This window comes from Notothenia rossii (assembly GCF_949606895.1).
Source record: "Notothenia rossii genome assembly, chromosome: 3".
Taxonomy (NCBI): Eukaryota; Metazoa; Chordata; class Actinopteri; order Perciformes; family Nototheniidae; genus Notothenia; species Notothenia rossii.
Genome location: NC_136901.1, coordinates 73,873,778 through 73,892,724, shown reverse-complemented (window position 1 = coordinate 73,892,724; position 18,947 = coordinate 73,873,778). Strand labels below are relative to the sequence as shown.

At 38.6% G+C, this 18,947-nt stretch overlaps 3 protein-coding genes across 3 annotated transcripts in view; all 3 read left to right on the top strand.

Moving 5' to 3' along the window:
• The window catches only part of LOC307033382 (uncharacterized protein), a 116,120-nt gene extending 107,332 nt beyond the window's left edge, over positions 1-8,788 (top strand). Inside the window, exons 18-31 of the mRNA XM_079671828.1 lie at positions 1,520-1,564; positions 1,697-1,741; positions 1,839-1,919; positions 2,005-2,058; positions 2,320-2,385; positions 2,477-2,503; positions 2,595-2,654; positions 3,268-3,339; positions 3,438-3,464; positions 3,567-3,620; positions 3,705-3,791; positions 4,045-4,146; positions 5,509-5,547; positions 6,310-8,788. Coding sequence (XP_079527954.1) covers positions 1,520-1,564; positions 1,697-1,741; positions 1,839-1,919; positions 2,005-2,058; positions 2,320-2,385; positions 2,477-2,503; positions 2,595-2,654; positions 3,268-3,339; positions 3,438-3,464; positions 3,567-3,620; positions 3,705-3,791; positions 4,045-4,146; positions 5,509-5,547; positions 6,310-6,360 — 810 coding nt within the window. The 3' untranslated portion in view covers positions 6,361-8,788. The remainder of the gene's footprint in view (positions 1-1,519; positions 1,565-1,696; positions 1,742-1,838; positions 1,920-2,004; positions 2,059-2,319; positions 2,386-2,476; positions 2,504-2,594; positions 2,655-3,267; positions 3,340-3,437; positions 3,465-3,566; positions 3,621-3,704; positions 3,792-4,044; positions 4,147-5,508; positions 5,548-6,309) is intronic.
• A 2,694-nt stretch (positions 8,789-11,482) lies between these two features.
• On the top strand, positions 11,483-15,391 carry rack1 (receptor for activated C kinase 1). The gene is made up of 8 exons (XM_079671814.1): positions 11,483-11,700; positions 12,175-12,346; positions 12,970-13,117; positions 13,595-13,690; positions 14,150-14,260; positions 14,563-14,703; positions 14,927-15,037; positions 15,279-15,391. The coding sequence occupies exons 1-8, from the start codon at positions 11,592-11,594 to the stop codon at positions 15,342-15,344; spliced, it is 954 nt and encodes a 317-aa protein (XP_079527940.1). The 5' UTR covers positions 11,483-11,591; the 3' UTR covers positions 15,345-15,391.
• Positions 15,392-16,124: 733 nt separating this feature from the next.
• Positions 16,125-18,794, top strand: nme5 (NME/NM23 family member 5). The gene is made up of 5 exons (XM_079671816.1): positions 16,125-16,469; positions 17,328-17,533; positions 17,873-17,973; positions 18,070-18,188; positions 18,317-18,794. The coding sequence occupies exons 1-5, from the start codon at positions 16,353-16,355 to the stop codon at positions 18,398-18,400; spliced, it is 627 nt and encodes a 208-aa protein (XP_079527942.1). The 5' UTR covers positions 16,125-16,352; the 3' UTR covers positions 18,401-18,794.
• The last annotated feature ends 153 nt before the right edge of the window (positions 18,795-18,947 follow it).

Genomic DNA, 18,947 nt, shown 5'->3' with positions numbered 1-18,947 from the left:
TACTTGTATGTGAAGGAGGTCAACAACAGAGAATGATCTTTGCAGTTCCCCTCAGCCCTCTGGAGCTTTACGGCAAGTTTCAGGTTTCTGACTTTTGCTTTCCAACCCGCAAAGGAATGCTAAAGTTGCTCCATAGATGCAGGATGTTTCAAACCTGTTAAGCCCCAAGGTCCCCGCCGGTGGGGACCCTGGTTTTTTTTGTCACGACACTGTGTCTCAGGGGATCTTAATATTTAAGAACCTATTAATGTGTTATACCAGATTAACGGAAATAATCTCAGCTAACTGACGATATAAACAGTTTTTACCAAAACAAAACACAAGTCTCATAAGAAGCATCTAAATGACCCCTTAGCGAAAATGCTAACGGACATTGGCAAAGAACTCAAGATAAAAGTACCCTTATTACTTATCGTAGCTGCACATACAAGATATCCGATTAAAGCTGAGGTTCCACAGATTATTTAGGTATATAGTATTATCACTGAGTGATCCGAACTTGCGACAGGGGAAGCAAAGACAGACATCACAACACGTACCTTTACGTAGCTTCTAGGGAGATCGTCTCACCGTAGCTGTTAATCTGATCAAAAGACGTGTTCAATGGCATTAAAACGAGAAAAAACGTGGCTGAATTGGTTAATCCATAGGTTTATGAAGTTTCTGGGCAATAATTTGTCTTATTTATAATCCATAATTCAATTTTTATGTAAAAATCGCAGAGCAAAAGTTAGCTGCTAATGGTAGCCACCAGAGTGGCTGCTGCTTCCGGTCTTGGCTATGCGTCAGTCTAACACACACACATGACCAAATAAGGACTATGTGGGAGTTCTCCTTGATTCCATCGGCTCTGACGGTTAGAAAGAGATGTCATATGTCGAAATCCAGCAAGGGGAGCCAGAGATATGAAAAATCCACCCAAATCACCCCAGAAGAGGTTTTTTTTTACTAAATCTGTCTAAAAAGGTCAAATATCACTTGTTTTGCATCAATCTTGATACAGGGTACTTATTATATGTTGTACTTTGGATTCCTAAAGCTTTTAGTCTACTAACCCATCATCCAAGGTTAGTTTTCACTATAAGTACAACATATTTTTTGGACGGACACTATAATTTACAGTTTTTTACCATGTTCAATCTGAATTTTCTTTAAAATAAAAAACATCTATATTGAATCTGACTTTTCTACATCCAACTGACAGGTTTATCATTACTTTGAGAAAAACGATTATTAATTTAACCCTTTTAGAAGGGAAGATATGGTCATTTGTTCTGGGAATGTCATTTTCGAGCCTGAAACCTGAAAAACAGGCTCGGGGTTTAACAGGTTTTAAATAAGCAACTGTTTGCAAACTATTGTACTCTCTTAAAGGTGGTGACTTTGTATTCCAAGTCTATACTGCCTGCAAGTGGTCAAAACATTATTGCAGGAGCAGGATATATACGTTGATATGTCATATCATCTTAAAGTTTATCCAGGCATATTTATCACTGGCTCAATGTATTTCTCTTTGCAGGGCCCACCTGGACCACCTGGACCCTCAGGCCCAACAGGGGAAAAGGTAAAGGGCTCTATTATCTTACCAGTGCCCTTCCACTTTCCATTTGTATTGCTAACTGAAAATGTATTTGGTTGTTGTGTTAAAACCATATCATATTATCATAAATTAATCTCTCTCTTTGTCGTCTTCCAGGGTGAGCTTGGTTTACCTGGGCAAGCAGGATTTGATGGACAGAAGGTGTGTGGAAATGAAACACAGGCTAAAAACGTTTTTCTTTTCTTTGTTTATGTTTTTTAAAGATACGAATATATCTTTTTTCATTATTTGCCTTCAGGGACCTCAAGGTGACATAGGTGAGGGGGGACCAGCTGGCCACACTGGAGAGAAGGGGGAGATGGGGCTCTTTGGGCCTGCTGTAAGTAATGAGAGTAAACATGTTTCTCTGACACACAAACAGTGAGAAGCACATAGAAGTTAATTTGTTCTCTTTTTTTGTTTAGGGAATGGACGGTCATAAAGGAGAGAAGGGCGACTGCAGGATAGAGGACAACCTGGTTAGTGAAACACACATGCAATAAATATTTCACTCATTTGTGTCATTTTGTCAGTGGGGTCAGGACATTGACATTATGCATTTTCAGATTTGTTATTTACATTTGCTAGCACATAAAGAAATAACTAGCTTTTGTAAATTGACTAAAAACATCTACCCTCCTCTGAGGCAGTTTAAATGTGGCTATTTATTTCCTCACCGTAGATTTATTTATATTTATTGTTATCTTATCTCCGAATCTTCTCATTTCCATGGGGCTCAGGTTCAGATGATTTCACAGCAGGGCCCACCTGGCCCACCAGGAATTCCCGGGGCCCCTGGATCCATGGTGAGTACTAGCTATCACTCTCCAGTTAGAAAGGTTTCATGTCAAGTTTGTTGTCTGCACCTGTTAAACGATAGTACTCTATGTTTTTCAGGGGTTGCATGGTATGCCCGGTCCTAAGGTAAGACTGATAGACCCTGCATCTTCAGTACTGAGAGGTGGAAGGTTTGACATGATGTTTGGTGCTCAGTGTTGCTGTCTTTCTAATGCAGGGTGAGCCTGGATACGGGATGAAGGGAGAGCAGGGGGATTATGGTGCTCCTGGCCCCAAAGTAAGTGATACATTTTAAGCCAGGGGTGTCAAACTCAAGGTCCGGGGGCCAAATCCGGCCCGTGAATTCATTTTATGTGGCCCCACAAGAGCTTGCAAAGAATATAATTCACAGTTTATTATAAGGTTACATGCCGATTCACAGAAGCACGTTGCCCATAAACTACATGTAGCACAATGCCTCTCAAATTTGACTTGTTTCTCAGAATTTGACTTTTTTTCTTCAAAATATTCATTTTTCTTAGAATTTGCCTTTTTCTCAGAATCTGACGTTTTTTTCAAAATGTCTTTTTTTTGTTTTGATTTTGACTTTTTTTCCAGAATTTGGCTTTTCTTTTAAAATCATTTTGTGCCATTCTCACTGAAGAGACTTATTAAGTTACTCTATCCGATAATAATCCAATGCAGAGGCAATAATGTAATATAATACATTATTTTATATATATTACATTTTTATATATGTTGTTTTTATATTCTTGTATATAAAACTGGCCCTTTGAGTGCAATCATGATGCTAATGTGGCCCGAGATGAAATTGAGTTTGACACCCCTGTTTTAAGCTAAAGAAACATACATGGACATGATACAGTGATAATACTTGCCTTTACCTGCAGGGATTAGATGGTCCCATGGGACTAAGTGGGTCTACAGGGTTAGTGGGCCTCCCAGGTTCAAAAGGAGAAAAAGTAAGCACCCGATCACCTCCACAATGTGTTTACTAAATATTTTCACTGTCTTCCATTAAACATACATCATGATTAAATGTGTCGGTCTGTGTTCACAGGGCAGAACAGGGGAGCCTGGACTAGATGTGAGTTCTTCTTTTGGTATTTCTATCTTGACATTTTTAATTTACTTTAAAGTGTGTCAAGTGATCTGCTTTCTCCTGACCTATTTGTGCTTCTTTGTCCAGGGTTTCCCAGGTCTGATGGGAGACAAGGGTGATCGAGGGGAAAGAGGAGACAAGGTTTGTATAGACTGCCGAACAAAAACATTTCATCATTATCTTCATCAAAAAACACTCAATTCAATATTGTTTTTCTCTGCACAGGGTGACAGGGGATCAGTGGGAAAGAGAGGACTAAAGGGCCACAAGGGAGAGCAGGGTCCTCCAGGCCTGGACCAGCCTTGTCCTGTGGTATGTCACCTCCACATATACATACACACACACACACACACACACACACACACACACACACACACACACACACACACACACACACACACACACACACTGTAATACTCCTCATATTAATGAATTCATTAACTCAACTTTCCTCTCACTTTGAACAGTATTTCCCTTTCTACTCTCTCAGCACTGTTTTTGTCACTTGTGTTTCTCTGAGTTTCCTCCTCAATGCTGTGAATGTGTGACTGGCTCTTGCTGACAGGGTTGTGGTGAGACTAAAGGTGTTTCTGAGGAGGCAGGGCTTTCTCCCCCTCCACCTCCTCCTCCTCCTCCTCCTTCTGGCCCTGAGGCCCCCTGTCCTGTGGTACGGTACCTCTGCCTCCTTTTCTCCTCCTTCTGCATCCCTATGTATACATCTTCTGTTGCTATTTTCTGTTAAAGCTCTTTGTTTCCTGTCTTTTTATCTGTCAAACTCTGTTATACACAGTGGTGTAGTGGCGCTGGACGCGGGGGTACGCCGTACCCCCACTTATTTGAAGCATGATTTCTTTTTTTAATAGTCTAATACATCTAAAAGCATTGCCAGTGTTATCAGTTGCAAGTGTGTGTTTGTTGTAATAATGACGAAAACATAATAGGCAGATTTCACAGTAATTATAATAAAAACGTAGCTCAAGCATTTATGCAACTTGATTTGGAGCGTGTGTGTGTGAGGGGCAGAACTGTGTGTGTAGGGTGACCAGGTGTCCCGCACTGTGCGGGACTGCACACACAGCATTTTTATTATTTGTCCCGCGTCCCACACATTGAGACTATGTCCCGCATTTGAGTGTTAGTTGCGCAGAAAGGCCGGATCGGTTTGCTGACAGCCGGCACCGCCCTTTATTATTATATTGTCTAAACGGCATCATGTAAGTTGCGCTGACGGGCGACACAGAGGTCCCCAAGCCCCCCCCCATTGACAGTTCACGAGCGCGTCCATAGTGTCTCCCATCCACCCACCACCTCGTCCACCCAGTAAAAAAATCCCCACTACACCACTGGTTATACATGTCTATACTGGATATTTCTATTCTATCTATTTGGTCGGACATTGTGCGTCTGATTTGTGAAATGAAGAGATGGAAGATGCTAGGTTAAAAAAATCAAACATTATTTTAACTGGCCAAATAACGCAGGTGTACTAACATTTGCTTAGCTTTCTGATGTAGAGTTAGATTTGAGCACCTATAACACTTTCAAAACCGCCTGATAAATTACAAGGCAGTTTGTTTTAGTTACACATTTGACATGTTATCATGTTTAGTTGCTAGGTCGGCTGTTCCCTTCTGTTTACAGTCTATATGCTAGTCTTAGCTAACCAGCTGCTGGTTGTACGCCTGCATTTAAAAGACATATAATTATCTTATCCAAAATGCTCCACATACTATAAGGCTACTAAGAGTTGACTTGATTAGAATGTAATCAAAAAAGTTCCTTCTTCAGACTTTACACTATAGGAAAAACACTGAGTTATTCTCTTTTGCTTAGAATTTGTCTTTATTAATTTGATAGCTCATCTTCCACCTTTGGTTTCTTTTATTCAGTTTGCTGAAAGGGAGTTCACACATTATACATTATTACAATTGTCTCTGATATTTGAATCTGCAGGTCTGTAAGGTGTGTTAAAGAAGGCATCACATGATTTGTCTTGCTTGGTAACATTCCCCTGCTGTTCTCTTTCCAGGGACAGGACGGGCTGCCCATACCAGGCTGCTGGCACAAGGTGAGGGTCAAGAGATCTAACTTTTATTTTAAGCATAGTGTTTACTTAAGTAGTTAAGTAAATAATTAATTAATGGTTTGCTTTGTATTATGAGACACCAGCTGACATAGTTAGGAAATAGTAAAAAATATAACAATGTACAACAATAATATTACTCATAGATTGTCAGAATGAAATTAATTGCTTGACTCTGATTTGATACAGGGGCATTTTGTAAGTATAGAGCATGAGTGCTTTTAATTAATAACTATGTGTGGATTTTAATATGATCTCAACTATTCTTCTTTTGCAGTGATGACTAACCAGCAGCATGGAATCTGTACATATTGATATGGTATATATTGCAATTACAACAACAACCCGCTCCCTTTTTTCCCATTTTTTTTTTTTTTGTAAAACGTTTCATATAATATATTGAGATTTTTTTAACAAGGACATTTCTGAGTCTATAGTATTATGAAAACTTTTTTTTTTTAAACTCTAGAGGTCCCGTGTTGAGAATGCAGCTATAGTTTTGAAGAGAAGAAACTGAACTGTCAGTCAGACTCTTACTTTGAAGGACAGTCCAGAGGACAGTGAGGAAGTGCCTTGACAGTCTAGTGGCCTTACTAACAAAGCCTGACTTGCTGCCTGATTGTAATCATGAACGCTGTACGGTGTGTGCACTCACCCACTCTCACGGATGTATGGATGGATGGACAGATCTCTTTGGGAGTAACAGATATGGGTCAGTACTCTCCTCTCTCTCTGTTTTCAAAAAAGGAGAAAATGGCGAAACAGAAGCTCAAACGCAAGCGTCTCTCTCAGCCCTGAAGGGGTGCGGGCCTGGTGGAGAAAGGACACGTATACAGGCAGAGAGCACACAAGGGGCACACTGGCCTTTATGAAGCAGAGCGATGCCTCAGTGTCATCCTGAACACTCAGATCCTCTGATATGGAAAGTCTCCAGGAGGGAGCGACAGAGAAACCTGCATTTCCACATTCATCCTGAGAAGTAAAGACACACCTGTGGCTGATGATGTTGCACAATAGCTTCAATGACTTCCAGTCAAAGTTACTTGGGAGTCACTGACGTCAATGGCACATAAGGAAGGATTTACTGCACAGATACATGAACAAGTTGTGGTGATTTCGTGTCTGGCTTTTTTAAGGTTTCCACTTATTAAATGCATGATCATAGCAAGACAGAGTGTTGTTTAGCATCCAGCTTGTATAACTTGTGATCCCTCATTGAAACCTCCAACGACAGTAGATTAATTTTGATTTGCAATAAGCAGTCTTTAATAATCTTTCCATTTTAACAGGCCACTCGGAAAAGTCAGAGAAATGTATGGCTTACACTTTTGTGTGTGGTGTTTTGTTTTGTTTCATTATATTCTTACCTATTTTTGTCCAGTTACATTTTGCATTCCTGTCGGTGCCATTTTTTTTTTCTTAAACAATGTAACGTCAAGGCCAGATTTGAAGGAACCATTAACAGTATTCGTGATAAATCAGTGTTTCAGTTGCTTTGACAAATGATTGCCAATCTTATTATTTTTCTTAATAATTTTCAGTGTAACTGATTCATTTTTGACTGATCATTATCTTTTAATCACTGATGGAGACATGTTTAATTACTGTTGCCAGTTTGACCTGGACAACAATGTATGTTCTTGCTGCTGACTTAAATGTGTATTATTTGTTTGATATTTTTTAATCAATGTAAGTCATTTGAACTGAAGGACTAACAGACTTTGAGGAATTTGAATCAAATGTTTTCGCCACCATTGTTGTTTGTAACTATTCATTTTATTTAGCAGTACATCTTAGGACAACTGTTTATAACTGTCAGTTATACTGAATTTTGTGTCTGTTTTTAATTCATTTATCACAAAAAGTTTTAGTCTTCTTTACTATCAGATGACTTTTAATGGTGTGTCTTGGTCTTTGTAATACATTTTTCTCAGATGGAACCTTTTCTTAGTGTTTAAGTACTTGACTGTACCAATTTAAAGCTCCATATCCACACACATATCCAGTTACACATTGAGCTTTGCTTAAAGAAATGTTGAACATAGGAACAAATAAATTGTACTTGTGGTTGACTAATGTACCATTTCCAAATATTAGGCTACATTTATACAGGACAGTTATTACATGGAATCAGTATTTGGTTCTGTTTGGTACTTGGACATAAATCCATACATATAAGCGGAAACATGTGTTTATGTTTATAGTGGAAATCTGTATTTTCTGCATTGATTTTAGTTGTACCTTTTGATACAACATGAAAAGCATTCAGATATACTGTATATGTATATTCTGGTTGAGCACTAGACATAAAATATAGCAATCATTTACAGCATAAATATTTGAATTTGAATAATCTGAATGTTTTACTGGTCTAATACTTTTATTCAAAAACATCATACAGTACATTCTGCTAAACATTGCTAATTCAAATACACAACCACATTGTAGTGCAATGAGTGCTGATTCAGATCCTTCTTCATCCAGGGAGTACATTTTTATTTCTGACATCCTCTTTGACATTAAACGTTTAGTTTATTTTTGCACAGATTCCCTTGCAGTATGCCCTGAAAATTGTAAAGTTGAATTACCAACATCACGCAAGGCAATTTCCTTATCAGTGGGACACATATGTTGTAATGTCCCACTAAATCTTTTCACTTTAGAAGGGTTATTAAGAAGGATAATTACATCACATATTTAACCTATGCTTCAGCAGTCATTTATTAAGGCTAAAGGTATTCTAGAAATCCTTTCTTTAAAAAGCAAAGTGTGTACATAAGTTGTATATCATAAAGTTAAAATAGAAATGCTGACATATACAAAATTTTTGAGAATGTGTATTGAAAGCTGGATATTTTAACTGTAAACCACACAGTTCTTAGCATTATTTCACTGGAAGCTGAAGGTTTTCTGTCACTTAACATAATCATATGTTTTTATTTCTTACGCAGATTCTATCAATTTCAGTTGGAAGGCTTAATGGAGTCAGTAAATGGCACAGTGTCTGAATACAGTTTGGTGTTTTAACAAGTCATATATCACAGTATCAACTTGACTGTGAGAATGTTTTTTGGTGGTGTATTTGGTTGTAAAAGAATTAAGCTATTTTTGTAATTACTCGTTGAAAAATGTATAACATAACATCTGGTTGACTAAACAGGTAGACTGAAGGTAAATCTCCAGTTGTATGATGTTTCTTCCAATAAAACATAATCATGTAAAATTATTCAGTTTCATTCTTTTAGGATTAATACATCATCTAGATGTCTATCCGATCCTACTCCATATTACATCTATAAAAACTGTAATGACATAACACAAAGGCATGTAATTTTTTAGATTAGTAACTTGCGTTTTAACATCCAGGAAGAAATTGCTTTGCTCAGAGAGAAGGAAAAAAAAGCATAAGCTTTCCAATTGAAAATATTGATAATTAAAAGAAACAACTTAATACAGTATTATAAAAAAGAGCAATAACAGAACTCATATCCCGTAAATTAAATATATGTATGTCCTTTAAAGGTCACCTATTGTGCAAAATCCACTTTTTCAGGTCTTTTACACATAAACATGTTTACTCTGTGTGAAGAGATTCTGAAAGTTTCATGAAAAAAGATTTGCTCACTTTCTGTCCTGATCCATTTATATTCAAAGTTAAAACCTGTCTGAAAAAGAACTGATCAGATTTTGGCCACTTTGTCATAACCATTTTTTTGGCTTGTGTAACCATTAGCCAATAACCAGCTCCCCACCTTATCACCTGAATCTCCTCCTAGAGCACCAATAGCCACTTTGACACCAAGTACTTTGCCGTACTTAGTTCCCAGCACTTAGTCCCCCCATGTAACTAAAGAGCAGATCGCGTTCACACCGGAATAAGTCCCTGAGGGAAGATTACGCAAATGAAGCCGCTAACGTCACTTCTTCTTCTTCTGCTTGGAGTTTACTGGAGGGCTGCAAACAACTTCACGGCGTATACTGCCACCCAAAGTCCCCGGAGTTGAGGACTGGCCGGGTAAATCGCCAGAACGCCGACACCTCCTCATCACTCCACCGCTCCCATGTTTTTTTTGTATTGCCATAAGTTAGTCTCTCTCCGTTGGTGCGCTGGGATAATGCTAATGCACATAATGCTAATGCCAGCAAATACAAACTTTTCTGAGTTTTACGGGGTGTGGTTTGCAAATCGCCCAGCCAATCAGAAATTGGAACTTTTTTCTCCCCAGGAAAGTACCACCTCTCTAGCAGGGACTGAAAAGGGGGGGAAAGTTCTCATGAACTAAGTTCTCTTTTTGGTGTGAACACAAAATCCCAGGAACTATCGGAACTAAAAGGGAAAAGTACGGGGAAAAGTACTCCGGTGTGAAAGCGCCTATTGTGTTCCTTATTTTCATCTAAAGTAACAGGCACAGAATCAACACTTTTGAAACAGGGCTGAAACAGAGGGGTTTATGGGATACTACAATGCACGATCGGTTTGGTATTTCGAGCTAAACACTTCAGAGACCTTTTTTTATTATGTCTGAGACCTATAATAAAGTAATGAAAAACAGTATAATAGGGGACCTTTAAACATATCAACACAAGGATGCAAATTACAATAATAATCCATCACACCATAATGAAAGGCTATATCATATGAATCCACTGCATGAATCATTTAAGGGAATGCAGGTTTCCTCAGACTCTTGCTAGACTATGATTGACAGAGAAAAGAGAGCAACAATGTAAAGTTAAACAACCTTTTTAAATATACACTTGTTCAAACCCGGTATACAGACACAGATTACACCTATTGTGAGGCTGATGTATCAGATGTTTTGCAAATATTTGGCCACAAATCAAAAGCATTACAATGTTGACCTCATTGTAGCGCTATTGGAAATGTGAGGCATCATCACTGACTGAATGTTTTATATTATCCTGTGGGGGAACATCTGTCTGTACTAAATGTTATGATAATATCTAAATGATAAGATATTACATCAAAATGTTCAGTATAAATTAATACTGAATTCAGAAATAACGAATGCTAAATTCAGAATAATCCAGAAAAAGTAGCCATGAAGTTAATCGGATGCATTCTGCTAAAGGCGTTGATCAATACCAATGTTAAGGTTGCTGTTAAACACTGACACCCTTTGGAAGCATCACATTAAAATAGCATTTCAGTAACTTATAATATCTCTAGTGGAAAGTTTCCTCTCTCTAAATATGTTTCTTAAAACCATAAGGAGGACAGATATTGGTGTGTTACCCATTATGCCAATGAAGCGTCCACTTTTGTCAACAAATTGTATCAAACTAAATACAGTTACACAAATCATTGTCATCTGTCCTCCATTGTAACATTTGAATGAGCTCATTGTTTCTTAAGACTAAATAACATGTGAGGAGGATTGTTTGCAGTTGATGAGGAAGGGAACAATGGATCAAAGGCCTCCATTTAAATTGTTTACAGCATCTCTGAATTTCATGTTTTTGATGTTATCTTAAATAATAGCACGTTTTAAATTGTGCTGCAATGTTTTATGACTATTAAGTTGATGGAAAAGGTATATTCATTAACCCTCATGGGATTGTTATATATTTATATTGCAGACGAATATTATCAAACTATATAAAGGATATTAAATTGCTTTTGCATTTTAATAGGAATTATTTCCCTAATGGGTTACATTTTGCCACATAAAGCTGGTATCTAACAATGCATTAATAACACAAATGGTGTGTATGTAAAGTGTTTTTGGGTATGTAATCGATAATATAAATAAAAAAGAAACCCGTGTTGTTAAAACGAAAGATAGGGGGAGCTTTCCACTACTTTTTTTGGAGTCATTGTGACCGGAAAAAGTATAAAGTACACATATCCCAGAGTCCTTTGCGCGATTCTCACCCCTCATAGGTTTTGGATCCGGGTCTGAACTTCCTTTTCCTCTGTGCCCAGATGCGATGAGGACCTAGGTTTTTCTGGACCTCAGAGAAATCCGATTCCATCCTTGTAAAAGGCACCATCGAAACTCGCCAAAATGACCGAGCAGATGACAGTGAGGGGTACCCTTAAGGGGCACAGTGGATGGGTCACCCAGATTGCCACGACGCCCCAGTATCCCGACATGATTCTGTCGGCGTCCCGAGGTGAGGCTTCCCCCGCCAGCTTTGCCAACATGGCTAGGTTAGCATTAGCCAGCAAGTTGACTTACCGCTGTAACGTACGAAAAAGGAAAAAATAACCGTGAGTGACACATGAAAATACTTGAAAAGCCACTAATGCACGCAATGTTCGGGAGCTTTATTTTACCTTAACAATATCGTCTCTACATAGAAATACGCCGGTTAGCCGAACTAGCTAACACCACCTAGCGTCATCTGTAAACCAGCCTACTTTTACATTTGCGACACGTGTAATAACACACCAAATGTCGATACAGGCTCAAATGTGTGAATCTTCCAAAACCGGCTCCTAACCTTCGTAGAGTCTGCCAACTGTTGAGTAAATGTTTGACAGCTTGCATTGTAAAGTCATTTGCACAATGCTAACACGTTATGGTAATGTCAATATCAGCTGTTGCACTATGAAAACTGAGTTAAAGTATATCGTTTGTTTTACAGACAAGTCCATCATCATGTGGAAGCTGACCCGTGATGAAACCAACTATGGCATCCCCCAGCGCTCCTTGTTGGGCCACTCTCACTTTGTAAGTGATGTGGTCATCTCCTCAGATGGACAGTTTGCCCTGTCCGGTGCCTGGGATGGCAGCCTCCGCCTGTGGGATCTGACCAAGTGAGTGCAGGGACTGAAAAGTGTTTTTTTTTGGGGGGGGGGGGGTCAATAGTGTTAAACTGCTTACTGTGGATGGTTTCTTTCTGTGTCCAGGTGAAAGTTTAACTGGAAAGCAGGTTCCTTTCTGCATGAAATTCTTTGTTTATAACCGTTAAGGAAGCAGAGCTAGTTTATGTTTTTTAATTACCCCTTTCAAAGCCATGGTAATCAAACCATGTGACAAGTAGATGTATTAAAACTCCTAACTTGGGAAGCGAAGCTTGGCATAAGGAATAAGGAAGTGCTTTGTGTCGAAATGTTAATTTAAGCTATTTTTCGCATCAATTCATTCCTTTTACTATTCAAATGCATTCAAACCAAAGCTAAGTTGTGTGGACAGATACTTTGGAAGAATTTGCACCTAAGATATCCAATGATTTCATACCTGCAAATACGAGGGGAACTAGAAACACTAACGCTGAAAGTAGTTGATAAACAGCCATTGCCGCCAAGTTCTTGCATCTGTTTTTGCTAATGCTAATCTCTGAATAGTTTTGACCTCAAATATTGCCTTCTACTTTGTGCGTCTTTCTTAAATGTGCAACATTTTGAGTTCTAAGATGTTTGCTGTGATGTTTCCTCAGTGGCAACACCACCCGCCAATTTGTTGGACACACCAAGGATGTGTTGAGCGTGGCCTTTTCTGCGGATAACCGTCAGATTGTGTCTGGCTCCCGGGACAAGACCATCAAGCTGTGGAACACTCTTGGAGTCTGCAAGTACACCATCCAGGTAAACTTTCCGCTCAGTCTTCTATCAGTGAAACTAGATTTCAGTGGATTAGGCTACAAATGAAGGGGCCTACTTCTAATTTGAATAAGAATTTGAAACGATGCAGCCCCTACTAGTTGAAAAGACAAACTTCCCCAACTATTACTGGCTGTGTGCCGCCACTGGTCCCAGTGTCAAGATTTGGGTAAAATATTTCATCCTTAGTAGCAGTATATGGTCCCTTTATTGAAAGTGACAGTTCAAAGGGCAGTGATGAAACTTCCAATGCCAACTGTATTATTTGATGATAAAGAGGCTGTTTCTGAGCTCTGATCTGGACAAATGTGAAAAGAGAAACTGCACTTTCGTTTCCTCAAGTTAATGGGAAAGTGCTGCTCACTCAGTCACAATTTTCTCAACTATTTTTCTTTCTGACTATCTTTCTGAAAGAGCCCGGTGTGTGACTGACATTATATTATGCGCCTCATCTATTTGCAGGATGAGGGCCACTCTGAGTGGGTGTCATGCGTGCGCTTCTCCCCCAACAGCAGCAACCCCATCATTGTCTCCTGCGGCTGGGACAAGATGGTCAAGGTATGTTTCTTTTCTTTTTTTTAACTACCCTTGCATTCAAACCAGAGCTAGGTTGTGTGGACAGATACTTTGGAAGAATTTGCACCTAAGATCTTACAATGAACTACACTATAAGAACAGTGTGTTAGTGTTTCATCCCCAGTGATTATAAACATTCACATTTAACTCTGATACCCGATGATTGCATACCTGCAAATATGAGGGGAACTAGAAACACTAACGCTGAAAGTAGTTGATAAACAGCCATTGCCGCCAAGTACTTGCCTTAAGTTATCTTGCAACTGTGGTTAAAAACAACAAACCTAGAGTAGTTTGTTGCCTCAATGATTTGGAAAAAGTGTCATGAATTACCTGACCACCTCACTAATGGGAATGCTTTGGTTGAGCAAACTCGAAAATATTTTGATGATCTTTATACTGCCATTGTTGTGATGCAGTCTTTCTATCCTTTGCTCCTAGGTATGGAACTTGGCCAACTGCAAGCTGAAGACCAACCACATCGGCCACACTGGCTTCCTGAACACAGTGACTGTGTCTCCTGATGGCTCCCTGTGCGCATCTGGTGGAAGGGTAAGAAATCAACTTTTCAATTCTAGACTGTCCCAACTTGAGTTCCCACATATCTCGAGCAATTTAAAATCAACTGAAGCACCATTCAGTGCACCTGCCGGTTTCAGCAGTGATGAAAACATCAAAAGTATCTGTTTAACATTGATGATAAAGAGGCTGTTTCTGAGTGTTACCTGCAGGTAAAAAGATCCTCGTGTTCATGCTAAAGATAAATATGCAAAACTTAAGCTGTTATGTATTTAAATATCCTAGTAATCTACAATATTTATAAATATGGTTGGTGTATCTATCTTTTCTTGTAGGACGGCCAGGCCATGCTCTGGGACCTGAATGAGGGCAAGCACCTCTACACCCTGGACAGCGGAGACACCATCAACGCCCTCTGCTTCAGCCCCAACCGTTACTGGCTGTGTGCCGCCACTGGCCCCAGTATCAAGATCTGGGTAAAAGATTTCATCCTTAGTAGCAGTATAAGGTCCCTTATTAAAAGTGACAGGCGGTGATGAAACTTCCAATGCCAACTGTATTATTTGATGATAAAGAGGCTGTTTCTGAGCTCTGATCTGGACAAATTGGTGCATTGTGTAATTTGATGCATTAACTTCTCATTTATTGGTTGTTACTTCTGAGCTGTTACTCATTTCTCTTCCTGTTTTTCTTTTCAAGGATCTGGAGGGCAAGATCATTGTGGATGAGCTGAGACAGGAAGTGATCAGCACCAACAGCAAGGCTGAACCCCCACAGTGTACTTGCCTGGCATGGTCCGCTGATGGACAGGTACAACACTCGCTCTGTAGCACCTTTCTGGTATTCTTGTCTGTTAGTGGCTCTCAATAATAGCCGGTTTTTGTGTTTACTCCCTGGTGATTATAACTATTCACTTTTTAATCTGATGTCGCATGAAGACAACCCTGCAATTATGAGGGGAACTTAAAACACATTATTTAAAAAGGTTTTCTAAAGTATTTCAGAATCAATTAGTTTTATTCAATGTTTTGCTATCCCTTTTTCTTCACAGACCCTGTTTGCTGGTTACACCGACAACCTGATCAGAGTGTGGCAGGTCACAATTGGAACTCGATAAGAACTTTTTGTCGAAGCCACTTTGAATAAAAGACTGTTTGAAAAGAATGTGTGCCGTCTTGGTTTCAAAACTTGTCTTTAAATGATTATGCTTAATAAAATAAGATGTTTATTGCCAACAGAACACTAAAGCTTAAACACAAATACACAATCTGAAGTGTTATCTCGGCTGCTCTAGACATTTTAAAATTGGCCAATCACGTGCTGAAAATTTGTTCTAGTCTAAGGATGTAAAACTTTATATTTTCGGAAACAGCAGCCCCATGAACTTAAATAATGAATGTAGCATGAATAACTGTCAGAAACTAGAACTAATGAATTGTGACTTTCATAAATGCAGTGTATAAAAAAATAAGAGATGAACACAATCTATTTTTCAAAACTCCTGACTTGCACTTTGCAAATGATCTTAAAATTCAAATATGTATTGGTGTATACTTACCCAAATCTCTTTACTAGATTTCAATACTTTGTATACTGTTCGTAGCAAATGTGGCATTTTCTTGCAGTGAATATGGTAGGCCTATTGTGGTACGCCGGTCAAGTTTGATCAAGGAAAAGTAAAGTCATGTTGTAAACATAAAGTAAGACACCTAATATTTGCTTTTTGGGATAAATGTATCTTACCAAAATAGTGTACCACATGAATACTTGGAGTATTACATATGTAATTCTTGAATGCATAAGGCGAATTCATATTGATTAAATTATGCTACTCGGTTTTAGATGAGTTGATTAAACCGCTCGGCTTGCCGTAGGTTAGTGTTAGTATCCTAGCGACCCAAATGCAGCACGAACGAAAGGCAAGTGAGATTTTGGTTCTTCTGGACTTTTTTGAAATATAAAAATGCTTTGGTCAAACGGCAACACCTAATGTTAAATTATACTTCATGTTACTAATATTAAGCAAATTCTCGGTAACTCAAGAATTTAGTTGAAGGGCCTCACGTAAAATATCGTAACTTTATTAGCTAGAGGCTACAGATGTTTGTGTAGCGTCCAGGGGAATATGGACGATCCTCGAGTCTACGTGGAAAGAACTCTGGCCCTTATAAAACCAGATGCTGTCCACAAATGTGAGGAGATTGAGGACATTATCCTGAAAACTGGCTTCATTATCCTGCAGGTTGGTAATGTCTCGGAAAATGCATTGGTTTACTTACTAGTTCTATCTACGAACGTATGTAAACTATGTACAAAACATTATATTATTTGCCTAGACTTTTTGTTATCAGATACAGTATGTGAAATGAAATTACAGAAAATAATGCAAACGATATTTTAGGACACCAGATCAATATATATTTTGTCCACCAGAGAGCTCCAACAGTGTCCTGCTCTGTATAGTTCATGGTCACCATTTGTTAACGGGGTGATCGAAGTACTCAAGTAGTAGGTCTGTTTACTTATTAAGCCTACTCTACTAAAGTCCACGTTTGACACTTGTACTTAACTTAATTAGCTCCATTTTATGCTACTTTTTACTCTACTACACCCCAGTAAGAATGGTTATTTTTTACACCACTTAATTATTTAGCATAGTTACAGTTTAACATAACAAAACAATATATGATACAGTATTAGCGACTACACCCAGTTGTTTGCAGAGTATCTGAAATTGGTTTCACATTGATGTACCAAAACACAAATGATCTTAAATATATCCACCACACAAACACTTAGGAGTCATCCTACATAATGAGTACTTTGGATAAATAAATTACACATTTCTGATTATTATGATCTTTTACTTATTTAACAATGTTTAACACTCAGGACGTTTTCTTCCCAGTGTTTCTAAACCATGGTATTTTTACTTTCACTTAAGTGGAACTAAGACTCTTTCACCACTGTTTTTAATGTATATTTGAATATTAAAAAGCAATATAGAACAGTCGACCCTTATTAGGGTAAAGGCTGTACTCAAAAATCCTAAATCATTTCACATTTTATTGAAGTTTCCAATATTTAAATTATATTGCAGAAGAGGAAGATGCAGCTAAGTCCAGAGCAATGCAGTGACTTCTACGCAGACCAATATGGAAAGCTCTTCTTTCCCAGCTTGACTGCCTTCATGAGCTCTGGTCCGATCATTGCCATGACTCTCGCCCGGCACAATGCCATCGCCCACTGGAGGTCCATCTTAGGGCCTGTCAACAGCACCAAGGCCAGAGAAACTCATCCAGGGTGGTCAGTCTATGAAATTGCTTTTGATTCTGTCTTGTGTTTTGTTGTATATTCCTTCGATTTTGTTCACATTATTTATATCATGTTTTACAATGGTGACTGAATCACAGCCTTAAAGGCTGACTGAAAAGTGGGATGGACACACTTACCAGGATTGCTTCCAATGTCTGCTTAGAAACAAAGGCAATTTCATTCATATTCATACATTATTCTTCTTGAATGTGGGTCATATGACTTGGTAGCATGATTCATTTTTTTAACCTAATGAAGAGGGGTACAGGTTTGCAGTCATGACAACCCTGGCAGAGATCTTCATATTAATTTGATGTCTTCTCCCCCCAGCCTCCGAGCAATATATGGCACTTCTGACCTTAAAAATGCTCTCCATGGCAGCGGGTCATTTTATGCAGCTGAAAGAGAGATCAAATTCATGTTCCAAAATTGTAAGTAACACACAACCAGAGAATGTGCTGTGGATGTACAAATGTAGTATGACCATGCACTTACAATTGTGTATCCCTCATGTTCTCTCTCTTCAGCTGTAATCGAGCCTTTTTCTTCAAAACAAGCCACAGAAGAATACCTGAGCAGGCATGTAAACCCAACTTTGCTACGTGGACTCACTGAGCTCTGCAAGCAGAAGCCACACAGCCCATGTGTAAGTATTCTAGGCTCAGTGGCGACATACAGTCAATAATTAGTCACGTATGTATTGCGTTTACTATGTTGTCTGCTGCTGTTTAACGCCCTGAAACATCTTACTCCATTATCCTCCGTCTTCAACAGATTTGGCTTGCTGACTGGCTGATAAACAACAACCCAAACAAGCCTCAAATATGTGATGGAGCTATTGTGGAAGAAGCTGTATGATAGTGAAAGAGGGGCACATACATCATTTCCAACAGTTCATTTTTAAACACACTAATCTGTTCAGTATGGGGAAATAAAATGTATTACCCACACTGATCATTTGTTATTTGTCCTTCTGTAAAGTAGTTTTTTTTTTAAAGCATGTCAATTTATTCGAAACCTGAAGTCAACAGGATGAGACCAAAACACTAACAACTGGTCCTCATAATTCAATAAATCAAATATCTCCGCTTTGTGTATTTTTTAACAAAGCGCCCACATTTTTGCCAGGGAGATACAACTGCTGTATTTGATTTGGTGTTAATGATGGCACTGAATTTGTGACCTGTGATAAGATGATAACATTAATAAAGTAAACGTGCGTTCAATATATACAATACCATGTTCTTGTCTACCTGCGTACCTTTCTCACAAACACAAATGGTAATAGTACTACTGCTTATAAAGAACATATAAAAGCATAAGGTGGTCGAACAAATGTGTTACTGTATGAACAAAGTAGATGACTTTAGTTTTATAATCAGCATTATAGTATGTGTGATGGTTA